Genomic DNA, 27063 nt, shown 5'->3' with positions numbered 1-27063 from the left:
GCATCCATACAGAAAACGTGAGTAACTACTGGCAATGATAGAAGAAGAAATTTATGAATGCACTACGGTAAGCTCTTATGTATTTATGCCGTAAAGCAGAAGAGTGCATAGAGAAAATTGTAAGGACTTTATCCATTAAACCATTGCATTGTTCGCAAAAATAATCTTGTATAATGACCATTGTGAGAAAATTGTTCATTAAATTACTATCACAGTACTGTTGAATATGTTATAAAAGAACTTTATAAATAAAAATGAGTTTAAAAAACTGAGATGGTATAATTTCAATTTGATAGTAGGTAAGTACTAAAAAACAAGGTTTACTTGAATTTTTAACTTCCTAATAAAAATTAATAAAAACTTCTAATAAAAATTAATAATTCGCAAAAATTGAGAATTTTTCTCTATCATATTGTTCTCAAAAATGTACTGAACAATTATTTCAAAAGAAAAAACGACTAAATAAATTTTGATGTCACAAATTTTTTTATTCACTTGAGAATAAATTATTAGTATTACAATAAATATCTTTTATAAGCAATAAATTACTTTAATATTTTGATAAAAAAAGAAAACAAAAAAAAAGACGAGATCTAGGGTGAAGTAAGGATTTTTTTAAACCGTACAAAGGATACAATATGTTAGTCTCATATGTGCTTCAGAACAGAAAAATTATGAGCAGGATAATACCATGAAATTGGGGAATAAGAACACGTGCCGCAGTATAATAAAACGGCTGTGAAACTCAAACTAACGAAACACTAAATTTTCTCCATAAAACCTAAGTATTACGATACTATTAAAATTATGACAGTTCCTTTAATTTGTTTTATAATTAATATGTAGAATTTGATACATCGTTTTAATTTCTTTACGATTTTTTTGAACTATGAACAAACAATGCAAAAAGCTTGATCATTTTGAATCAAATAGAAAAATTGTTTAAACTAATAAATTTTTCTTGAGTCAGTTAAATTGTTTTTAATTCAAGAACTTTTTTTACTTTTTTTTCTGTAAAAAATAAAATAAAGAGAAATCAGAATAAAAAAAAATGCATTAAGTGTCTCGTCCAGTCCCTCGGAAAATTTCTCGTCATTAGCCAGTCCCAGATGTTTTTACGGGCTTAAGACCCCTAAATACACGAGTAAATGGAAATTTTATTGCTCTCTTAATTGACTTAATTCATTTAAATCACTTAAATCAAAGTATAAATTAAAAATAACAAAAAAATAAAAATATGAATGATATTTTACTGTTATTTAGTTTAGGTAGGCATGCAAGAAAATTTTTTTGAATTAGAAGAATATTTGATAAAGGTTATTTTTTATCAATTTTTTTGAATTTGAGGATTTAATGTTCAAATAGATACCTTAAAAGATTTTTATAGAAGATCAAAATCCTCAGCACGTATGAAATGCAAACTCTGAAATCGGAATTGAGAATCCCGATTGCAGAAAAAAAAAAGATAAATGGAAAGATAGGATTGAAGTAACTAAGATTGTCTTCACTACGACGAATCATTGTTTCATAAAGAGTGAAAACGAAAATAAAAGACAAACTGTGGTGAGAAGAAATCTGAAAAGACTATTTGATTTACGATGGGATAAAAAAGTGTTTTCCATATCCGATAGAGATGTCTGAAAATATGGGCACTATGAATCTAGATACTTTAAAGATTCTTCAAGAAATCACTGAAAGTCGATTTCTCATCGTGAGTTGAATGCTCCTCAGTAATCATTACTCATCGAATTTTAAGGGTGATAAAATATTTTCTCACGTTAATTTAATCTGTCAAGAAATGACTTTTTTTTTTTTTTTAATTAATCATCTCTAATTTCATTGCTTCGTAATTCAAACTTTTCCTCAAAGGAATATTTTTCACCAGAAATATATTTTATTTTTACTTATGTTTATTCTTTAACATTAAAATTGTTATGGACAATCCATAAATTTTAAGTGTATTGGAATAAAAAAAAAAAAAAAAAAACTTTAGAGCTATATAGTGAATGAAATACGTATAATTAGATTTTCTTGTATCATTAAATACATAGAAAGTTCAAAGTAATGTTAATGTAATTATGAAATAAAAAATGATGAAAAAAAGTCTTAAAACTTTAGCAGACTATCAATGAAAAAGTCTTCATAAAATATTGAATACACTCAAGTTTGTAAAAGCTGCTCAGAAAGAATCAAATTTAAAGAAGAATCAGAGACGTGAGAATTAAACAGTTGTCACGTTAATTGAGAAAAGCCCTACTTTATAAAAGTTATTTATAGTCGAGCTGACCATCCTTTGAGTGCCGAACTTTTCTAAAGGATTTAAATAAAAAACAATTTTTATCGATATCAATGATTCGCTCTATGAATTTTATATTGTAAAACCATTAAATGGATTGATTTTAATGAAAAAAGTTTATAATAAAATTTAATTCCTTTTTTTTCATAAAAATTGCTCAATTTTAATTAATTAAACCCACTGTCAAATAATATGGCACTTTTATTATTGAAAGTTTTGTATAAAGCCCTGAAAAATAAATATATTTTTTTGCCTGACGGCTCGTTACAATTTTTTTGGTTCAAGAAATTTTTTTTTTCTCAAAAGTAGTTATTGTAAAAAATAGAGAAAAAACACGGCTTGGATTTACATCGAGCAATATTGAGGTCAGATGGTTCGCGATAGCACATATTTTATATTTGAGCATTGATGAACTGTTTCCATAAAGAAATTATTAGAGTTTAATTTTAGGTTAAAATTAATTGAAAAAAAATACCGATAAATAAATTATTCAAGTTAATTAATTTCAGAAGTAAATTTCACGTGTTACGGAGAAATAAAAACTGATTGTCGCACAATAAATTACAAAATGATTCATTCGAAAAAGGAAACCGTACAAGAGTAAGAGCTTTTTTTTCATCGTTTCCGTATTGCCGAACGAAGCATGTTCTGTTACGGATTTTCCGGGGCTATAGATAAATCATATCGAGCCAGGAAGTGCAACTTTTTATCTTGCTATACTTTTTAACATTTCTTGAGTGGAACAACGTCGCCTATAGTCCCTGTCCCTTATATAATGATCTTTTATTAAACCTTAGTTGAATTATAGGACAAAATAAATATTATAACTTAAATTAATTACATAAAGTTTTGTCGGGTTCAAGAAAAATAATTTAATCATTAAAAAGCGATAGTAAGTTTGAGCATGATTTAATAAGTTCAAATGATTACAAAAATTGTAAATCATAAATTTCAAAATTTTTTGCACAAAGATACGAACGGCTTAAAAATCCAGATATGAGATCATAAAAAAATATTGCAGCAAAAGAAAAGTTACAGACTAAATTATCTAAATTATCATTTAAATATTAAATCAATTTATAATTATTAATTAATTAATAAATGCAATTTTTAAAGAATATTTTTTACTTCTAATTTAACAAACAAAAAAAAATCATAAAATTCAAAATATCGGCTAATTTTAGTTTTATTTTTTTTATTAATTTTATTCTTCATACAGGACCTCAGCAAGTCCCACCCGACACTTTCTTTCTTTTTAATTTTTTAAACCAGACTGGATTCCCTCATGGATTTTTTTTGATAGGGTTATTTATAATTTATAATATTTTAAATCCAACTAATTAAAATTCACAGTTTATTCATCATAAAAAATAAGCGATAATTGTAAAAAAATTGAAACTTTGTCGGTTCCACGAGAGAAGTAAAGATTATCTAGAACGAATAACATCATTACAAGACTTTACGATAAATTATAAATAGGCAATAAGTGCACAGCTTAACTGAAATTGTTATCTTAAAAATAAATCCCTAAAACTTGATGAAAGTTCTTAATTAAGACTCTTTGCTACTCAACTTCAAAGTTAATGTCATAAAATATTTATACCTTCAAAAATTGAATAACTAATTACAAATTTGTAATTAATTTAGTAATAACTTAAGTAATATTTAATTTTTGATAAAAAATTCTGGCATTTTTACCCTGACAAATGATTACGTATACACAGTATTTCATTTAATCGAAACACTCATAAGCAGGTCAAGTTAAAATTTTTTGAATCATAAACGGAAAAATTTTTAATTGAAAAGTATAGTTCTTCGATAGAAAGAATTTTGACGATATTGGTAATTTAAAAGCCAAGAAGACGAGATCCAAGACAAGAAATTATTGAGTCAAACATCTGATAGTTTTCAAAATAATTTTCTTGGGAGAAAAACTGATTTATAACCCTTTTATTCACGAAGCATAAATTCAAATAAATAGTAATGAATATTGACTCTGATGTACAATCGACACAAAGTTAAATAGTTAGTCTGCAGGCTGACATCAATGTGCTAACTTAGCCGGCATGAGTTATTCTATCCCATCGACGCTTCAGGTTTCTCATACATATAACAAACTTTTATTTTTCCAAGGTAGGATCTTATATACTTTGAAAGTGCTGATAGCTATTCATGGGTGAATTTATAGCTGCCAGGATATCAGCCGTCTTTCCAAGCCGCTGAGAAAACTGAATACAAAAGCTGATCATCAGAAATGTGCGTATGCACAAATAGTAGATTAAGTTGGTAAAGAGAGACGTAATTTCAAGGGAAAAAACGCTTCAAAGAATCATCTCTTTAGTTACGAATGAATATTTTACAATAATGACATAGAAGTGAATAAAGACTTTCATTTCTACCAGTTGTATTTTCATATAATTATTTATAATTCTGAAAAAGAGCACAAGAATAATCGTTACACTTAGCTCAAAAACGTAATAATGTGAAATTTGAAGCGCTTTACACTTGAAATTAGAGTTACACTCTCGTTGGTCCACGGAACTTAAATAAGTTACACATCATCAGATAGAAAATTCAATAAGGAATAATTCTGTTATTTTTGAAGACTGATTTGATGTATTAAGAACTGAAAAAACTATCAAAGTATAAAAAATAATTTTCCCGTTAAACAGTAAAAAATAATTCCGTAACCCGTAAGCCTAAAAACTCAAGAAAAAAGCCATTATTTGGATCACTTTCTTCTTTAAGAGATTATTTTAAAGCTGAAAAATACAAAAAATAATAAATGGCTATCAGATTTGGTCCCATTTATTTATAATTAATAAAAATAACTTAACTAATTTTGTATATCTATATATATTTTTTACATATGCTTAAGTCATATCAGATACACCTGCTCAAAAAAATACGTCTGCCTTTTTTTTTAATCTCACAGTAGATGAAGCCATAAGAAAAATATATGTCAATTTAAATTTTTATTTGCATCATTAATAAAAAAACAACAAACTTTTTTTATATAATAATAAAATTCTTCTTTCTATTTTCTTACAATCAAATGAACATTATGAGTCTTGCACTTTTGGATTTTCCAAACTTTTTTTTTTTGAAAATCAAAATTTTATGAGATTTTCTCGATTAACTTCAAAATTAATTATGAAAATCTTCAAAATTATAATTAATGTCTAAATTCTGGCAATTTAATTTAAAATTTTATATAATTAGCTTCAATTTATCTGATATGAATTTTTCTTGTAATCTATTTTTTTCTCTAACTTTTAAAATCTGGAAAAATATGAAGACTAATATAACTTTTGTAGAATAGTCTTCAAGTAACTTTTCTTGGTTTAAGTAAATTTTACTTTATTCAAAAATTTTCAAAAATTTTTTGTCATTATTATTCTCTCAATTCAACTAATTATCGTCTTTATTTTTCTCTTGATTTGGCTTAATTTTTTTTCTAATGCGTTCTTTTTTATTATACTTAAAAATAAAAAAAATCAACATAATGAATTAATGTAGTGTAATTAAAAGCTCGAATGATCCATTGAAATCTCCATAAGATTAAAGGAATGCTCTGATGAAAATTCAGACCTGCAAGTGAAATTTCCGAGATCTTTTACACAGTGGTCGACAAGAGTAAGTAAGCACCATACTTGGAACCTAAGTGCATGGCCGAGTGATTCTCTGCTTGGAGACGAAAATTGCAGGTACTTCGAAACTCACTACACCATAAACTTCTCAGTAACGTTTTTGGAACTAATGCAAAACAACATGAATGAAGTCCGTTTAACCACGGATAAAAATATTCCAACAAGTACAGTAGTTTTTATTACAGGTTAAAAGCATCTTGCTTTTTCCGTCAAACGTTAAGCGTAATAGCATTGCATTAAATTCTCAATGCTGAGTATAGAGTATAGTCGTCAGGTTCTTTTTCGTTTGGTTGTTAAAAGTCTTTTTCCGTTTAGAAGCATCCATTACTAAAAATATAGAGTGATACTGTGGGTAGTTTATTTCAAACGCTGCAATCTTTAATGAAAATAATTCAATCACTGCATTAACTGTGAGTAAATTTCATTTGCAGGCAAAGTCCGGTTGACTTAGCTCTCAAGCGTGCATGAAAGTTTTACAATTATGCATGCATCTCTGGACACATGTAACGCTTGAATTACGCAAGAAACTTATCTCATAACCATGTTTTTACGTAACATTTTACGTAACATTTTGTAATACATAAATTTATATTTTTGAAAACTAGTTAATTTAATTTTAAACGTGTACGATTATGATCTTAGCTAACCAATAGTTTGAGATTAATAATTTAAATAAAATAATTTTTTTTCGTTAAATTTAGTATCAATAAAAAAGTCGTGACCGGAACTTGTTCTTTTTTTAAATTTGATCAATGGCTTTCATAGATAATTAATTTATTCCGATAAGTTTTCGGAGTAGTTCTAAATAGGTCCACAGACTTCAATCTGATGAAAACTCGATTTTCGCAAAACGGGATAAAACCGACAACTTACCGAATTTCAAAAATTTTTCAATTTTTTTTAGCGAAAAGTTAAAAATTTTTTCAATAAGTACAAACTGATATTTATAATACTAATGCAAATGTAAAAACTTTAATTTTCCTCGCCATCATTAAAAATATCAAACACATGATAAAAGTAATTTTTTTTTCAATTATGATCTATTATTGCAGTATATACTTTTTGTGTAAAAAAGATGAAATTTTTCGGTTATCAATGTTCATCTGTATTTCGAAACAACGAATTATTTATCTTTTTTATTTCAGTATTGATCTTTAAATCTAGCACTAAAATTCTATCACAAATATTTTATAGTTATTGATGTATACACATGGAAAAAAAAGTAGTTAAAAAATTACAGTTTTTGGAGTAAAAGCAGATAGTATATTGCTCAGACTCTAATTCTTGAAACGTTTATAGTTACAGTAACATTACAATTCAAAGCATTAAATTTTATGGCATAAAATATAATTTAGTCAAATGACACTAGGAAGTATTACAATTGTAAATAAAAAAAAAAAAAAAACTATTTATATACAACAATATATCTTACCAATTTTTTACACACAGAAAAAAAAATTAACTTGAATCAAGTGAAAAATTCTTGAACCAAAAAAATAATTTTGAAAAATTTCATTGCCTTGAATCAAGAAAAATTTCATTAAAACAAGAAAATTTTCTCAGTTTAAGAATTTTTCTACTCAAACCAAGAAGATGAAGTTCTTCAAAATTATTTACTTAATTCAAGTAAATTTTTTTTCTGTGCTTTTGTATTTTTAATTATAGCCAGCCGGAACTTGAGTTATATCACTAGTTTTCATAGCTTCCCAGTAGATAAAAACATACTCTAGATATACTGTATAATATAGATGCTTACTATTATTTGTAATGATAACAAATTTCAAACATCAATTTACAAAACTTTATATTTTTCGAATTTTGAAATTAAAATATAAATTAAACAACATTCAATATAAATTTTTCAATAAAATTCGATGAAATCTCATAATAAATCACTTCGTATAAATAAAAAAAGAAATTTATTTTACAATACTAGTAAAATAAAATAAAATTAAAGAATTAACATTCTACTAATTGAACTTCAATCTAATCAATATATATTTGAAGGCAGATTGAAAAGACTTTTTCAAAAGATTGGAAAGACAGAAACTAGTCTTTAGTAGCACGACAGTAATTTGTCGCCATTGAGTAGGATAAATAAAATAAAAGTTTGAAACAAAAACTCTGAAATAGAACGAAGGATGGCTTTTCAACGCTTTTGTATTTGTAATTGGAATTGGATACAGCCTCACGAAACTTTTTCGCTCTCAGTGTTGTTGTCTCTGAAGAATCTGATTTATACCTATTCCTTTTTACACTCCATTGTTTTCTACCCTCACTTTTCTTTCTCGTTTAACTTCGTAACCACAAGTTGTTGAAAATAACTCGATGGCAGTACCTTATCATTACTATGTAATTTTTTATTTTTTCAACATTTTTTTTATTATACCCATTAATTCAGAGTAACAAAAATTCGTGAACCCTTTTGGTTTAAAAAAAAATAGATAATTCGTCGGAAGATAAAATAGTTGAGTGGAAAATTTGCTGTTCTCCATTCAAGAGTTACAATTTATTGATCCAAAAATCAATCATTTAAATAGAGAGAGTTTAAAATTATTTTATTTTATTTTATTTAAATAAACAAGCCCAACAGCCTAGGCTATTAACAGGGTTGATAATAATAATACATTAGTTAGTATATAAAAAAATTTTTTGATGTATAACAAGATGACTTAAGTAGATAAATTGCTAAATGAAAAGACTAATAATGAGTTAGCAATTGTAACCCATGAAAATAATAATAAAATAATAGTAATACTTCTTATAAAATTTATATAATTGCACGCATTCAACGCCATTTAGTTACTAGTTTGCCAAGTAACGCTGTTACATAGCCATTAGGACAGTTCAAAGAGTCAATGTGCATAGCAAAGTTAAGCTTACTGTCAAATGTTACACCAAGTATTTTGGCTGAAGTTTTCTTTCCTACGATTTTACCAGACAAGTTATAATCAAAAATTGATGGGACAATAGTAAATTTTAAACAGAGAATATTTTTCTCAAATCAAATAATTTTATTTCTTCAGCATAATGTTCTCTTCCTTACTCAACCCAATACAACATCAACTATTTGTTCATCTTACTTGTTCACTTCAAAAAACATCACCTGTAAAAAGAGCTAAATGAAAATTGGTTCGTTAAAAATTTCACATACAGAGAGCACAGAAAAACAAATCACAACAAGGCTTGTTAGTTAGAGCTGAGTGTGAAGATGTAATTCATTTGGAAAAAAAAGAAATCAAAACAACCTCTATACGAGCTACCCATTCGGAAAACTCTTTTCTTCTCTTTGTTTCACTCGTATTTCAACAGTTACTCTTTTCGTCACACGATGTGTACCCTCGGCGGTCTACCTCCACCATTTTCAAGCGATAGTTCAAAAAAAAAACTGAAACATCGACAGAGTTAAAATTCAATAAAGTACACCACTAGGTAATTGGCATTTCGCATTCTATTTGCGTGTCAACGCCGGGCCGTTTCGATTCTATAGTCGTCGGTTCCGGAAGTACGCGCGTCTCGTCAAAGGATTCTTCAATTCTCATCTACGTTTTGTATAGCTCATACAGTACTATTCTACAGTCAACTTTTGCCCTGAAGTCGCGACGCCATCACTCATAGTAGTCAGTCATAAAAAAAAAAAAAAAACTTTGCTGCATAAAAATTGAGCGACGTGGTTTTACCCGTGAATCCATAACCTTTTGTTCTCTTGCTCTCTATCTACATATACATATATATATATATATATATATATATATATATATATATATATATATATATATATATATATATATATATATATATATATATATATATATGTACTATTGAAATGGCTTGACCTGTTCATTTCAACTGCCTATCTTTAACTGAATCGTGACTACAAAAAATGTCTAAATAATATTTTAAAAATATACTATTGAATTTCAATCCGTTGAGTTATTGCTGCTGAAATGAATTTTAGATTTTTTTGACATTTCTATTCTTTCGTTTCCCATTTTTTCTATTGAAATTCTCAACTCACAGTCAATTGAAGTATCGTTTTCCAGACTCATTGTCATCATTCAATATCACAATGAACGAAAATTATATTCAAATTTACGATATTAACATTGTAATTTTCGCTATTGTATATTGTACTTGTGGAACGTTCCATCGTAAAATTAAAATTTTTACAATGCTTTGAATGCAAATAATCATGGTCCAATTTTTTAAGTGAATGCAAAATTTCTTAAAACAATAATATTCATGTAACATTAAATTTAATTCCATCACATTTAAGTAAATTATTATATTTATTTAACGGAATAATTGTATTGGAATTTATTAATGGTCTTTTCACCTGATCCTTATTAAATAAATTATTATTATTATTGCTGTTATTATTATTATTATTATTATTATTATTTTGCTATTAAATGCTCAGGGGGGTTATCCCCGGAGTCCGATTCTCCGAGGGCCCAGCCTGAGCTCCATCCGTTACTGCTGGACCACTCTGCACAACAAGGCGGTTAGTGATCACAGCAGGCCAAAGTCATTTCCCTTAAGAGACGGAGAGAACCAAGTAAAACAGCCTTCTGCATCCTAACTGCCAAGAACTCAGCTTTTGATGAGCAAGCTGGAACTTTGGCAAGTGAGGATACAAAAGACTGTTTCATCCCTCCTAGGACGCCAACAATCAGGACGACAAGCTTGACACGGTAACCTGGGTAAAGTTTGCCAATTTCAAACAGGAGATCCTGATATATTTGTCTTTTGTGCTCTTCTTTGGCTGAGATGTTGTATTCAGCCGGGGCCGAGAACTCAATGACATAAATGTCACGAGTGGCCTTGTCGAAGAGCACAATATCAGGTTTGTTGTGATCTATCCGCCGGGTTGTTGCAAATGGCATGTTCCAATATATTTTGCAACTGTCATTCTCAACAACCTGGGGAATATCTCCTGGCAAATAAGGCAGCACTGGTGTCACGTCAATACCGTAGCAATGACGAAGATAGTAGTACAGTACTCTCAGGGCAGCATTGTGACGCTGGATATATGCACCTCTCGCCAGTACTGGACATGCCGACAAAAGGTGCATAAGCGTCTCCGGATGTTGTCTACACCTCCTACAGGATGTGTCCGGAAGCTGCACCTGGAGCACCTTGCTACGGTACTCAAGAGTGTTAATGACACCATCTTGGCAGGCAAATATGAACCCTTCAGTCTCGGACATCAGGCCCGCTGACTTTAAGAAGGAAAACGTCAGCTGGATGGACAAGCCATGATCACGCACGTGTTTAAAGAACACGCTGTGCATGGACTTGTCCATCAGTTCGCCAAGGAGTAGTTTTTCCTCGGCGTTCCTGATGACGCTCTTAAATTCCTCCTTTCGGAGTTCCATAAGAGCGTTTATTTCTCCAAGACCAAGGGTTCTTGCCGCATATATTGCTGCCTTATACAAGAATGACCCCTTATGCGCATTTTCATGTTTATGTACAATTTGCATAAGAAAGTCATCCTCGTCTGCAGTGAAATTGACAACTTCGTGTGTTAAACCCAGGACCAAACGGTCGTGAAGCCGCTCCAAACTCTGCAAACCTCTTATTATTATTATTATTATTATTATTATTATTATTATTATTATTATTATTATTATTATTATTATTATTATTATTATTATTATTATTATTATTATTATTATTATTATTATTATTATTATTATTATTATTATTATTATTATTATTATTATTATTATTATTATTATTATTATTATTATTATTATTATTATTATTATTATTATAGCTTTTTGAAAACATAATTATTTTAGCCCGTGCAAAAAAAAATTCTGATTTAAAAAAATTTTACAGATAATTGGATTGAATTTCAATAGCTAGCTTATGATGCAAAATTATCACTATTTTAAAGCGAGTATTATTTAGTATTAAGCTTTTCACACAAAAACGATTACATCAGTCTAAAAACTATTAATTTTTCTGAAGTAGCAATAAGAGCATGATAATTATTAAATTTAATTTAAAATATAAAATAATATAAAAGTTATTTATTTTTCAACATTTGTAAATTATATAAATTATAATTCATCATTTAAATTCTTCTAAAATCCAATGGACATGATAAATTCAATGAAACGATTATAAAAAGAGTAATTAATTTGTCGCATTGTTCTTACAAACTAATTAAACTCAATTAGCTGACCTTGACATAATAGACAAAATTCAAAAAGATAAAATATGAGAAACGTTAAATAATAAATGTAATGAAGATTAAAAAAAAAAAGAAAAAAACGTTATCCGTTTATTTTCGTTGAACCCGCAAATTCACAATTTTTCTTTTGTTCCTTTCATTTACTACACCCCGCATATCTTTTATACTCTATGCGTAATACAATTCACCTTTTAGTTTCGCTTTGTATCCTCTTTTGATTTTTATGTTGAAATATTTTTCAAATGCCGCATGTAGCAAATGTAGTTTTCACAGTAATAAAAAATAAAACCCACGCGTTGTTAAATTAAATATGACGAGAAGAAAGGATATAAAAGCAATGAAATGCATGTATATTTTACATTTTATAAAAAAAAATTATAACATTAAATTTAAAAGCTCAAAAAAGGGCGGTTTAACTGTAAAATAAAGTTTTTATATAAATTAGTTAAAATATATATTCAATGAATGCAGTCGCGTTTCTATAAAAAGAAGTGTCTGCACGTGTCGGAAGTAGAATTGTCAATCATAAAGAATAATAAAAAATACTAAAAAAAACCGAGGGCTATAGCTTATTTCCTAACAGACCTCGCAGAATGAATTTTCGAGAAGAACTGATGCAAAATCTCTGCTAAGAAACTCAAGTAAATCATCCGGAGTCTAGTTTACAATAACCGACTTTTCTTCTTACCTTATTCTTATTCTTCTTCACTTAATTTTCTCATCGTCTTCATTCTTTGTACTTTCTGGTTTTCAACCAAGAGAAACTCACTCACTCAGAAGAACCGGAGATTGTAAAGAAAATGAATTTAAAGAATAGAATTTCAACACTTCCTCTTTAAAATTACTCTAAAGGTGCTTCTTAGCAGAAAAATATATTTGGACGTGAAGCATCTACATACGTAAAGAAAAAAGAAAATTTTGAGTTAATGAAGATTAGTTATTTTAATAAGGTTCCTTTAACACATGGTTGCATTTTGTTCAAAAATCACTTTAAATATGCTTACATATAAAGTTATTCGATCTCCACGAAAAAAAAAAAAAAAAAAAAAAAAAAAAGATAATTGTTTAGTTCTACGGTCACTTAGTTTTTCTAAGATTGTCAGGAATGCATTTTTAAACTTGTTTTAAAACTTTTAAAAAAAAAAATTCTAAGTTGACCGAAAATCATTAATGAAATATACCGACATTAGTTTGGCAATTTTTTTCGTATATTTCACATAAAACTAACAATTTATAAAAAAAAAAATGATCAAAAATGTTAATTTTGTATCATCCCTTAAAAAAATTTTTTTTCGTTGAATAATTGAAATATTTTTTAAAAGTTAATTATTTTACTTTTTATAAACTTTAAAAAAATCAATATATAATTGTTAAAAAAAAATTCCAAGTTTAGTTTTCTGTATGGGTTGAAGTATTGTAGAATGCGAAACTATAAAAAATTATCAATACAAAAAAAAAAAAGTTGTGTTGAATTGAATTAGCCAAAACCTTATTTTTCATAGTTACATTCGTCGTATTTCATTTTTCTTTTTTTTTTAAATTCAATATTTTTTCACTTTCGAGTCATGTTACAACGACAAGTGAAAATTATAATATAATCCTCTACTTACGCTCATGTGACATATAAAAGATCAAGTTTTTAGCCGTAAAATTTCGTAGCGCGGCATCGTAAATCGTAATGAAAATGAATGACCGACAAAACCCCGCGAAATAGTCCTCGTGGTGAAATAAAATGGCTGTCGCGTATTTACACTCTGGCAAAATTAAAATTCCTCAAGTGTAGCAAAGCAACGAACAACGAGCCGAAGCTGCCTGGAAGAGAGAGACTATTTAATTAATGACCGGACTAATTAAAACGCCTAAAGAAAAATATTCGCCCGGCCGTGTCAACTGTAGTAGCGCTGCAGTTACTGACGAGTACACGCTTAAAAGGAGACCACTAGTGCAACTTATTCACCTTTTCATCTCTTGACTACCGTTAATTTACTATATAGATTTTATCATTTATATAACCAAGATATGACATATTTTTTAAAGCTAAATTTTTATTATTAATTGTTAAAAAAGCATTACTGAGTACTTCATTTATTGTTCTACTGCTACTAGCCATTCAAGATATATATAGAACAATTCAGTCAATTTACAAGGAGAAAAATTTCAAGTAAGTATTTCGATCCTATCCCTTACAATATAAAATTTATAATTTAATTAAGATTATTTTGAAATTTTATTGAATTATAAAAAAAGAATGGTCCCTGGGTAATCTTAAGTTGAGTAATTCCCAGCGTCACAAAAAGAAATGTCGACTTTTTGGTAGATTTTACTCAACAAGAAGTCAAAAATTAATTATCTTGAACTCAAATTTAACAAAAAAAATTTGTGCCGCTTGAGTAGTTGTTGATATTGAAGCGCACGTCCAGTGCGCGATTCAAATTTCTAGTATGATCTGAAAAGTTTACGACTGGTCCATTTCAAAAGATAGTAACTAACATTTTTCTAATTTAATCAAATGTTTCTTACACAGAAAAAAAAAATTTACTTGAATCAAGTAAATAATTTTGAAGAATTTCATCTTCTTGATTTGAGTAAAAAAATTCTTAAACTAAAAATTTTTATTGGTTTAAATAAATTTTATTTTATTCAAGAATTTTTCGTCTTGACCCAAAACAATAAAACTCTTCAAAATTATTTTCTTGGTTTAAGAATTTTTCTCTTGATTGAAATTAATTTGATTTTAATATCGCCATTTAAATTATAAAATTGATAACTTTATTTTTCAAAAAAAAAAAAAAAAAAAAAAAAGGAATTTTAAGTACTCGAAACTATCCAATAATAATTTTGATTGTATTGCAATCAATTTACAATAAACTTCATAATAAATCATCTTTTAACTCTGATTTTATTTATGAAATATTAGGCGGGTATATAATCCTCCAAAAAAAGTATGCTCATAGCTGGGAAAAAAATATGGAAAACAAAAAGACCAACATGATGTAGATTGATGTAAATTGGGCAATAAAATCAATATTTATGATTTTTTTTTTTTTTTTTTGAGCGATTCCCGTCATTTTGGAGATAATCTCGAAAATGAAATAAAAGAATAAAAAATAAATAAAAAAATTTTGTCTGTAACTATAGTGCAACGTGGATTTGACAAGCTGCCTGCGTGTGATGAACGATCGATGTCCTGGTAGTAAAACCAATTTATTATGCAATTTACCGTAGAGACAATGTAAGCTCGTAAAACAAAGCCCCTGCTGCCAGCGTTCGTCCACCGATAGTACCGAAGATAATCCCGCAGGCGAGCCACAGGAATTGCATCCGTTTGTTTCGATTCGATTTATTTCATAGGTATAACAAAATAACAAAAAATAATAATAACGTTAATAGCAATAATAAAAGTGAAAGCATTTACGCACAGTGGAAATATTACGGGATATAAATAACAATTCAATTGAATAAATTTGTCGTTCATTTAAATAAATATACATTATCATTTGCTTTAATTTATTTTAATTAATTATTTATTTGTACACTCATATACTTCAAATCAATCAACGAATAATATAGCAAAAGTAAACGTTCAAATATTTATTATTGAGCTAACCGATTTTCAGTATAGAATATTTTTTTGATATTGATTTTTTTTTTTTTATTTTTTACCTCGAGCGAAAAACAATACTTGTAAAACACATTTACGACTGGAGAAAAGCCACACGAATCCAATCGCTAAAGTGATTCAATGATGTAAAACCTGTGTAGGAATTGTAATCGCAAGAGTAATCCCTGACAGGACTGACACTCACGATTCCCCGTAGATACCAAAGTCCATCACTTTCAAAACATAAACCTCCACCGCTATCACCTTCACAAAGACTGGATCCTGCGAACAATATTATTAAAATAATATCAAGGTATCATTTTTTATATAGAAAAACCGAAGAAAAATAGGTCACCGTTTTTTTAGATTAAACAATTTTTCTAATAGCACCGAAAAAAATTGATGAAAATTACAGAAATAACCAATTTTTTCAACATAATGTTTTTTTTTTTAAACATTTAAAAGTAATAATTGTAAAAATAAATACGGTAAAAATTTGACTTATTAATTTATTCTTCTATTTATAACCCCTATTATTATTTTCTTATTATTACAGACGTTTAATTTTTCATGTTTAGAAAATAAATTTTCTCTTACAAAAAAAAAAAAAAACTTTTAATTTTTCAATTCAAACAATTTTTTATTAAAAAAAAATAAAAAGTGTTTAAAAACTCGCTTTTAAGCAAAAATTAATTTTAAGCAAAATAAGCATTTTTCTATTGAAATTGATATTAAGTATTCAATCAAGAATGTATTTCTTGACTGACATCATAAATAAATTTTGTACAAAGAATTGTAATCTAGAATAACCAAAAATTCTACTTCAAATTGAAAAAAAAAAATCCTACATTGGTACAATCAATAAAAATTAACTTAATTAAAAAAAAAAAATTTTTTCTTGGAAATTTTTCATACACACAAAAATTAAATGATCGAGAGTTTTTATACTGGTAAAAAAATTAAAGGAAGCTTTTTTTTTATTAATGTGAGAAGCGTTTTTATAAAATTATGACACCGTTCCCATAACTTTTTCCGGTGACGTAATATTTGTACATATAAAAATAAACTAACCGTTCATATAACCAGCGCAAAATTTATCTGGTGTAATATATCCTTGAAAGTCGGTTGGAACTTCCGACAAACATTGATCGAATGATATAAAAGGTATATTTATTTCTTGAAGCTCTTCACTTGGCGCACCATTTGCCGTTTTTCCCCATCCAACAGCCTGTGTGTATATAAGTCACAAAATATTTACGTTCAACATTTCAGGCTACATATATTTAAGAGTAATTCAAACTGAAATAACATAAATCATTATTTACTTTTCCATATTTTCCAGGCTGTAAATGTTCTTTTTCTTTAACGTTATCCCAGTCAATACAAACCGGACGTACGAGACTAGTCAATTCGAGTGGACTTAGTAGCTTGAGTAGAGCAATGTCATGAGCAAAATTACCTCTTGCTCCCATGTACCGACTCCCGAGACGGATCCACTCGACCTTGGACGTTTGAGCGTAGTCCTCCTGAACATTCCAATTTCTGTAGTGCTTCCCTGCAGCTATCGAGAATCTTGAGACATTTTTCACCTCATTTAAGCTTTCGTCATAGAAACAATGCGCCGCTGCATAATACAAAGTTTTTAATTAGTTTAAAATATTAAACATTTATCAATTTCAATTGATAGATAGTATATAAAAGAAAAAACACCCTCATACATCAATATTTACCGGAAACGATGAGACTACTGCTTATAAGTGTCCCCGCGCAGATTTGTTCATAAGTTTTCGTCGACTTTTTTTCATAAATTCCAGTATGCCAAGGAAATACTCCCAATTTAGCTGTAAATCCACTTACGATGAGTGTACTACCGTGAGAAATAGTCGTCCCACATTCTGATACAAAAAATATATAATTTCATGATAAATATATCGAATTTCAATCGTGATTCATCATCACAAGATTATAATTAATAATTTTACTTCTGGTAATTCATAATTATTTTGTTAATAATAAATCATTATCACAAACATATTTAATCATTATGTTATTAATTAATACTTTACGAGTTAAAATAATGAAGTTACATTAACTTCACGGTAAAAAAAATATTGGGATTTTTTTTATTTTTCCAGTGGTAGCATGGGAATTTTTTCTTCATTAATATGATAGAAATATCCATGTGATATAGGAAAAATTCATTTATCACTAAAATTTATATAACTTAATTGAATAATTAAGTTACAAGTTATGAAAAATAAGACTAAAAAAAAAAAAATTGAAATCGAAAAAACACCACTCTGAAATTTTCAGGATATTTGTAGAAAATGTCAAAGTTTCATATGAAAGAAAGAAAAAAAAATTAAAAATCGTTTTCATCGAGAAATTCGCAGTTTTTTCTGAAAATCTAAAAAATAACGATGAAGATAGGTTTGAATAATATTTTTTTAATTTTTTTCCAAAAAGAACATTTAATAAAAAAAATTTTGAAAAAAAAAAAAACATCCCGATAAATCAATTTTTGAAGAAGTTGTGGTAATTTAAAAATAAAAATTATATTTCTATCATGTTAATAAAGAAAAAATTCCCATGTTAACATTGGAAAAACTCTTATGACAACATAGGAATTTTTCCTATACAAAAATAGGAAAAACCCCTTGTTGATTTTTTTGGCGTGTTGATAATCTTATATTGAATTTACAATGATTTGGAAAAATGTTTTTATTGTTGAAATTTAACTAAAAATGCAGGAAAAAAATTTTATATAATAAAATAACAGTCTTGAGTTGTTTCATTATTGATAAAAATAATTTGTATAATTATAGCACAGGTCTAGATGATAAAAAAAAAGTTATGAGCGTTCTTGTATGTTTTTTTCCGCTGAACATGAATCCAAAGTCAAAATCGGAGATCGATGGGCAAATTCTTAAAAAAACTGTTTAAAATCGTGATCTAGTAATTGCACGACTCATGATAAGAAAAATATTGAAGAAAAAAAAAACAAACAAACTTGGTAAGCATCTAAATATAGAGCGATCCCAACTGCCATTTTCAAGACAAGTAATCTCCCTATATACAGGATCATCAGTCAATGGAATCTTATAAGATGGTTTGCACTTGAGCATCGCTGTAGTACCAGGCTCGGCTGGTTGATCGCAAGACACAGTAGTACCACGAATTTTACACGTTATATCTACACTCGAACTCTTAAGAGCAGGGCAGGATTCTGTAACACAAAGCGACATACAATACAGCAGAAAATGACCCGTATATCTGATCTGTTCGGTCAAACTACCAGCACAGAGCTTAGCTAGGGAGAAGATATTTCAATGACATCTTCGTTTATCAAGTACATACTTACTCAAGCACGAGAGGGGCATGTACCATGAGTCGTTGAGACAAACGGACACTGCACTACCGTTTCTGACGTAACCCTCTTCGCATGTGTACGTGAGAATACTGTTTCTGGGTATCCAGTCACCTGGAACTTTGTCGCAGGAGGACTCGCAACCTCCAAGTTCATAATTACCACCTTGTGGCTGTTTGGGTAGTCTACAACCACTTCGAGATGGATTAACAACTGTCCTGTTTAACAGTAAACAACCATTTCAATTTAATAATACGTTTACTTTATATTTACTGTTGATTATAATCTTAATTGATTAATTTAAAAAAAGCTTTACACTGAAAATAATTATTCGATTTAAGAAAAATATTTTCTTCAAGATTTCACATTTGTTTCAAAAGATTTAGCCTTCTTGGTCAAAAAAATTATAATTCTTTGATAAAAGACAGAAAATTATTCATTTAAAAAATGTTACCCTCCAACAAAGCACTTTATTGTTTTAAAAAAAAAAATACATTAAAAAATAAAGTTTTTATTGAAGAAAACTTGTTTTCTTAAAAAATATTTTTAACTTCCCGCTAAGAAAATTGAAAATTTTCAAAATTCCGGAAGTTATTTTTTAAATACAATAAGTTAAATTTTGAATACAATTTGGACCGATTTGAATGGAGAGATTTTGAAAAATCACAAAAAAACTACAAAAAAAAATTTTTTCAAATATAGTTTTTTTGGAATAACTTCTAAACGGCTTTACCGATCAATTCTAAAAACTAATCAGCGCTTAACATAAAAAAACCACGTTGATTTCTGCCAGCCCGATAAAAATTGGTTAATTATTTCGTGAGTTATAGTTGTCGAAAGAAAACCGAAAAAAGTGTTTTTTTGGAATTACTTCGAAATTTTTAATTCAAAATATTTGAACTTGAAAATTCTTTATGAAGCTTTTATTCAACAGTTATTGCGGTTTGAAAATTAAAAATATAGTATTTTATTAAGCTTCTATTAAATTTTTGAGCTTAGAGAGCTCAAAATGACTCAAAAATGATATTTTAGAGCTCGAAGAGCTCAAAAACGTAAGAAGTGAAATTTTGAAAGCTCAAGCATGTAATATAAGCGGGAAGTTGCAGGAATGGGTCAACCGTTTTCCTAATTTTTGTTTGTTTTATGATAATTTACTTTTAATCAAGTTAGTAAATTTATCAGTATGAGTAATTTTAATTAAACGATGATATAAAGGTATAAATTCCCTTAAATATTATTCATTCATACCGATTATTTTTAGTTGAAAACTTTAGTTCCTCTTCTTCGTCTTCTTCGCCTTCTCCTCTTTCATATATCCGGGTAGTGGATAATATATTTACATCAGGATGTTCCACATTTGGCATTGCATTGTTCCGATCATTTTGAGGTCTTCCACTTCCGCTGTTATGAAAATTACTCGAACTAATACTTGATTGTTTTTCATTATTTTTATTCGATTGTGAAGGTTTACTACCACTACTTTGAAAATTTCCATAACCATTTGTATTTTCTTGGGGTTTTTTATACCCCGAATTATTATTACTGTTATTGCTTTGACTTGATAATGGTGGTTTATAGTTACCATTGCCGCTACTTTCTTGACCATGATTTTTATTTGGAATCTTGTTACTAGGATGATTATTTTGATTATTCAAATTTGTGTTAGGGCGTTGGTTGTTTTCATGATCGGTATTTCTATTGGTCAAAGAAAATGTTGGCAAAATTATGTTAATATTTGAGTGAAATTCAATTGTACTAGGCGTTGATGTTTCGAACTTCTGTCCACTGTCACTATTACCATTTTCATTAAAATTATTTTGCGACTGAGGTCGATTTGATGCCCAGTTTTCCACTTCGCCGTTATTGCCATAATAACCTGCGTTTCCTGACGGCTGCGATGGAGTTTCTTTTCGATTCTGATCCTGGAAGGCGGGTTGATAGGACACCGGTCGTTGTACAAATTGGTCATTCTTATTTTCGTTATACGATGACAATGATGATGAGGATGATGATGATGAAGATAATTGCAGTTGAGAATTTTCATTTTTATTTTGACTATAAGTTAAATTCATTTTATTACGATTGTAAAATATTTCTTGGGATGAAGGTTGTTCAACGTTTCCTACAAAGCCATATTGATTATCCGGTGGTTTCTTGATTACTGACCCTTGGTTGAAATTATTATTATTGAAGTCAATATGTGAAACTTCTTCGCGTTCGAAAGGTATTTGTTGTGTCGCATGATTTTTATTGTTATTATTTGCTGTCAAGCCACTGTACTCAGGAGGTCTTTTATTGATCGGCTGTTGATTAAATGCTCCAAATTGAAGTGAAGCTGTTTGAGAACCTCCTAATTGACTTAAGGTATTTCCAAATGATAAACTAACTTGACGTTTTTTTTTTATGATTTCATTGCATTCTGTAAAAAATTTATAAAGTTAAATCAGTGATTAAAAAAAAGAAGTGTTATTCGTAAGGCAAGAAAAAAAAATAATTAAATATTTAAACTATAAAGCTGTTGTTATAAATATCCAATTAATCAATTTTTTTTTTTTCTATTCAATTAGACTTATTAATTTTGTTCGAACTACCGTAGTAAATTTACATTAAATTTCCTGAATTTATAGTGAATTTACTATTACTTGATGTTAATTTTAATTGTAAAAAATTTTGACTCATAATTAAAAGTGCAAAAAAATACATTATTCTAATGATTCATTTTTTATTTAATTATTGATATTGTAAAAATAAAATTTATAATTTTTTTCTATTAATTATTGATTCCTGAAATACTCTCTGAAATCCTGTTAAATAATTAAATTTGCTTATGTATTGAAAATAATTAATGATTTTCTATATTTTAGACACTCTACTCTGATGGATTCATGATGGAAACATGAAAAACATGAAGTTTTTCATGTTTCATACTCAAACTAATTAAACAGTACTGTTAAAATGGTCTTAGCTGCTTGAATTAATCAATGCTAGTAGGGGATTAATTAATAAACTTTTAGCGACAATTATTATTATTCCACGGTTAAGTCAAAATATATGATACATCAAGTAAATTATTTTTTAAAGGATAAATTTTTTCCAACGGTGCGTCAAAACTTTTTTATTAAATTTTTAGTTTAGAAATTTTATACAAAAACCTTTTTTAACGCAATGAGAGAAAATTTGTTAATGATGATGTATATTAGGGTGCTTTGTTTTTTTGGTACTTGCAACAAAATTTTGTGATGGGACCGAAAAGAAAAAAAATTATTGAAAAAATTGTGTAAAATTTTAAAATTTGTTTTTGTCGCTGTTTTATTAAATTTAAAAAAAATCTAAAAATATTTGAAAAGTTTCTGCCTTGATATGAAGATCATAAAGTTCAAGGATCATTGAATATAATTAACGATGTCACGAACTCTTTACATGTAGATCGTGTCAAAAAAACTTTAACAATCTATTTTATGAATCTAAAAATAAATTCTTCTACAATACTTAAACATTTGCAATAAATTTTCTTAATATTTTATAGAAAAATCCTTCGACTATAAAAAAACAAACTCATTAAGTAATACTCGAAAGACGACAACGTAACAGGAAGAAAATGAAATAAAAAGAAAACAGTATTGGTAACTTACGAATGAAAGAATATAATGAAAAAGTCACGAAAATCCACAGTGACAACGATTTAACATCAACAATTGACATATTCATTTCTTACATGCACTATATATAATACTCGTACTCACAAGAGGAATAATCTTTACCCAAGTGATGCACCACAATTAGTAAACGACCTTGCGAAGCATAGTATAGAAAGGACGACAAAGAGAGTGAGTTAAATTCGATTGGGAAGACAAGGTATCCTGAAACTGGTACCCAACTCGTTTCTCGAGCATCTAGCCTCCAGCTAGACAAATATTTTACCGAAAAAAATTAAAAAAAAAACGCAATCCAGGATACAAGAGCTGACGTACCACTGATTAAAACTATGTCAATAAAATATTCCGTAGGAACCGATAAATACATGTAAGTCTGTTTGTTTATTCGGTGATTTATTCATTAATGAAAGATATAATTCAAAGTTCTTCATTATTTTGAAATTGTTAACCCAATCGATTATTTGAACATTTTGTAAATTAACAGTCGGTCTCTACGATTGCAGCTGTATATTTCTCTCTTAGACAAAGAAGAATTTAAAAAAAAAACGCAATAGATTTTTTAATTATCTATTTTTTAGCAGAGCGTTTTTTTCAAAATTCTCATAAAACTGCAGTAGCTTTATAATCATGAGTGCAACAAGGATAGTACCGTTTCTTGCCTTAATTTAAGAGTGACGTGAGAAAAAGAGGGGATCGGCTGTTAAAGAATAGTTGATCAATTAATTCAAAATTTACATACTCTATTATCGATGAAAGAAGAAATTTTTATCAACTAAAAATCATTTGAAAAAAAGAATTGGATTTTGGAATTTTTTAACAAAATAATTTTTCAGACAAATCTATAAAACTTTAAAGCTCTTTTTTTGCCCTCCGGGCGGAAAGTGGCAACTTTCGTCCCGCTGCGCTAAACAAAGTTGCCACTTTCTGCCTTCGTCGAGCAAAAAAATAGCACACACTCCTCGGGAAGTAAATAAGAAACAAACATGTGATCTAAGACATTTCTTACTTTACTTCCCTCGGTGTGTAATATACTAATTGCACAACTCATGATACGAAGCATCAGAGAGTGCTTTATTTCGGCAACTATTTTTACTATTGTAGCCTTGTTAGTTCACGGAATCAAGATATTTTGCATACTATTATCAAGATTTTTTAATTGAGATTAATGCCATCCACTCTTATAATCCTTAATATAAAATTGAGATGAAATATATGTGGCATCAATTTATTCGTGATGTGATTGGTCGAATATATCATAAGCATGAAAATATATGCAAATCCTAAATTCATGTGCACGTTTGCGCGCGCAAATTTGAATTTTAGTTTAAAAAAAAATAAAAAAGAAAAAATTTCACAGGTAGAAAATTTTTAAAATTACACATCTAATTTTTTAAAAATATTTTTTGTCATAATTTAGTTATTAAAAAATCCTAATATAAAATTGAGATGAAATGTATGTAAAACCAATTTATTTGTGATGTGATTGGTTAAGCAAACTATTCGTAGCGTAATTGGTCAAATATATCAAAGCATGAAAATATATGCAAGTCTATAGTCAGGCGCGCGTTTGCGCGCGCAAATTTGAATTCTAGTACTTTTTAAAAATTGATTTAGTACAATAAAAATGGAAAGAAATATCAAAAAGGGTCAAAAAATTTTCCTGTCCGCCATGTATGAAGCTCCGGAAAAACTATAATCGATTCTGATCAATCTGAAATCGATTTTATCAATCATTAATTTATTTTTTGTATTTCAATTTAATAATTAATGGAAATATTCGCGCTAATGATATTGTAAGGTTATTAGATAAATTTACAAAGTGAAAAGCTTCGATACTTATCTATATTCATGCTGTAAAACAAATGCATTTATATTTTTGACAAGAACATTATCTAGTTATTTTATATGCTTCACGATAGTATTTTTTGAATTATCAATCGATAACTAAAAAAAAAAAACTCAAATGGATAGCATATTACAAAATTATGATTCAAAATTTATGTATCAAGTGCCTGACGGATTACGAGAATTGTGCAAAGATATTTCTCACAAGGTATGGATAAAATGTATAATGTATTGATTTTACAAGTATAATAATATTCAATTAATATTATATAATCATTTTATTACCATACTCAGGTTTTGCGCAGTCAGCCAACAAATATTTATCATTTTATCGCTGATTATGTTGACGTACTTTTAATTACACGAGGCAATACGAAAGGTATTTTTTATTTATTAAAATTACTTTTTTAATTAATATTCTATGTTATTGCGTTATAATTTATAATATTTATGGATTTTATAATTAGTGGCAATTAATGTTGTAAATAATATTGTGGAGAGCAGTGAATTTATTATTAATACTCTGGACTCTATGGGATTAGACTTGAAACAAATTGCTAGAGTAGCACCGAAATTACAACAAGCGTTTCGTGATTATTTGGACGCCAATCATAAATCATGTAAAATTAAAATACCTTTTAATTTTATTTGCTGTATATTTCAATGTTGTTAGATATTTTATTATCTTTATCAAATAGTATTAATATTCATTGTTTGTTAATCCAGATGATGAGAGCGGAATTACTATGAAAAAAATTTTTGATAATCCTAGTATTCAATCGGATCAAGCTCAAAAAGCGGCCACCACTATTCAAGTAATGTTATATGTTTCATATTTATTTTATGATGTCATAATTATTATATGACAAGAGATAGAACCAATTATTTGATCATCAAAAAAAAAAACCAAAGCCGGTATTACCCAAAATATCAAATAATTTTTTATCTCTTGCATTACATCGCATTTTTTTTTTTAAATCAAAGTCTCGAGTTTCAATGTATGATTCACTACCAAATAGTGAATATTCAAGCGTAAATTTTTTTAAATCAAGAAAATCTTACGGAAGACTAAAAATTTCTTGAACTAAGTTAAAATTTTTTGAACAAAGTTAAATTTTTTTAAGCCAAAAAAATTTTTTCTTGCTCCAAAATAGCTTCAATCTTCCTTATAATTTTCTTGGTTCAAGAAATTGTTTTTTATGATGATATTTATTCTAATAGATTATAAATAGTAGCCAGTATAATCCAGATTACAATGAGTATAATCTAGATTATAATGAGTATAATCCAGATATCACTCAGTATAATCTGGAATTTTATTAGTTATTATCTGAATTTTTTTTTCAACTAATTAAGTAGATATTAAATCTTAAAGCTTAAAAACACATTTAAAAAAATAATATGCTTAACTAATTTACTTTACTGATCCAGAAAGCCTTTAGAAAATATTGCAAAGCGTCGATAAATAATAAAATACCCAAAGAAAAAATGTTAATGCATGAAATAAAAACTGATGTTAAAGAATCAGCTGTTTTGTCAAAGGAAATAGAAGATATTATTTATTCTATTTAGGTAAAAAAATACAAATATAAATATCTGCATGATATTTTGTTAAAATGTGCAATGATGATCAAAGAACACGAATTATAATACTAAAATATTATTCAAGTTTCCAGTCAACATACCAAAGATTTTTTCCCACTGAAAATGATAAAAGAAGAAATTGCATAAAGGTTACGGTATTAAAATAAAGTAAAATAAAAAGATGAAAGATTTATTATTAGAAAGAAATGGGAATTTTTTTCATATTCCACAAGGAGATTAAAGTAAGATTTTAATTATTATTGACAGTAGATGAAAGAAATGAGAGCGTTGTAATAAAAAATGAATATTCTCAGCCTGAGAGAAGTATTCAAGCCAGAGTTTCATTTAATGTGATGCATAAATATCTTGATAAAATTCATTCTGAATCTCAACGCGTCAATCAACCAGCAACAATTAGTCAGGTAATGGAATTTCAGTGTCATTAATTATTCTCTTTAATCTAAACACTTTTTAAAATAAAAATAGTTGATAATTTTTATTTTTATTATCTTCAACAGAGAAATTTCCAAAGACATCGAACTCCACACAACCTTTATAAATAAAGAAGCTGAAGAGATACGCACTCGATGATTGTGGGAGCGACTTGCCAATACTTTAGCATTAAAAATATTGAAAGAAATTCTGTTATGTGAAAATATTTCAAAGAAATTATTTTATAAAGACGAAATTGAACAACATTTTATCCTTAAAAAAAAAACTTCAATTTACGGACATACAAAAGAAAATATATATTTGCAAAACAAGACAGAGTTACAAAAAATTTACACCTTAATTTTCAATTTTGATAATTGAATAATTGAATAATTGAAAATTTGAAAATTTGAATAATTGAAAAAATTGA

General features: G+C 27.9%; 2 protein-coding genes across 4 annotated transcripts; one reads left to right on the top strand and one right to left on the bottom strand.

The window, feature by feature from the left end:
• Nucleotides 1–15632: 15632 nt before the first annotated feature.
• On the bottom strand, nt 15633–22878 carry LOC141532909 (uncharacterized). The gene is made up of 8 exons (XM_074251516.1): nt 22749–22878; nt 20365–21535; nt 19111–19334; nt 18760–18975; nt 17480–17644; nt 17075–17373; nt 16821–16977; nt 15633–16031 (listed from the first exon to the last, which is right to left on the bottom strand). Exons 1-8 carry the CDS (start codon nt 22822–22824, stop codon nt 15844–15846), a joined length of 2496 nt encoding a protein of 831 aa, XP_074107617.1. The 5' UTR covers nt 22825–22878; the 3' UTR covers nt 15633–15843.
• Nucleotides 22879–24465: 1587 nt separating this feature from the next.
• Nucleotides 24466–26857, top strand: LOC141532935 (uncharacterized). Of its 3 annotated transcripts, XM_074251582.1 has the most exons (8): nt 24476–24825; nt 24912–24996; nt 25085–25237; nt 25344–25432; nt 26049–26189; nt 26287–26443; nt 26516–26623; nt 26720–26857. In XM_074251582.1, exons 1-5 carry the CDS (start codon nt 24736–24738, stop codon nt 26187–26189), a joined length of 558 nt encoding a protein of 185 aa, XP_074107683.1. In that variant the 5' UTR covers nt 24476–24735; the 3' UTR covers nt 26287–26443; nt 26516–26623; nt 26720–26857. The 3 variants fall into 3 exon arrangements, with proteins under 3 accessions (XP_074107688.1, XP_074107683.1, XP_074107674.1); XM_074251587.1 differs by having other exon boundaries at nt 24466–24825; nt 26294–26623; XM_074251573.1 differs by having other exon boundaries at nt 26287–26623.
• Nucleotides 26858–27063: the final 206 nt, after the last annotated feature.

The sequence above is a fragment of the Cotesia typhae genome, unplaced genomic scaffold, assembly GCF_013202065.1.
Source record: "Cotesia typhae breed Kobodo isofemale line unplaced genomic scaffold, CoteBio_Ctyphae contig_122, whole genome shotgun sequence".
Taxonomy (NCBI): domain Eukaryota; kingdom Metazoa; phylum Arthropoda; class Insecta; order Hymenoptera; family Braconidae; genus Cotesia; species Cotesia typhae.
The sequence above is the reverse complement of the archived record's forward strand: the minus strand, read 5'-3'. Positions and strand labels throughout refer to the sequence as shown.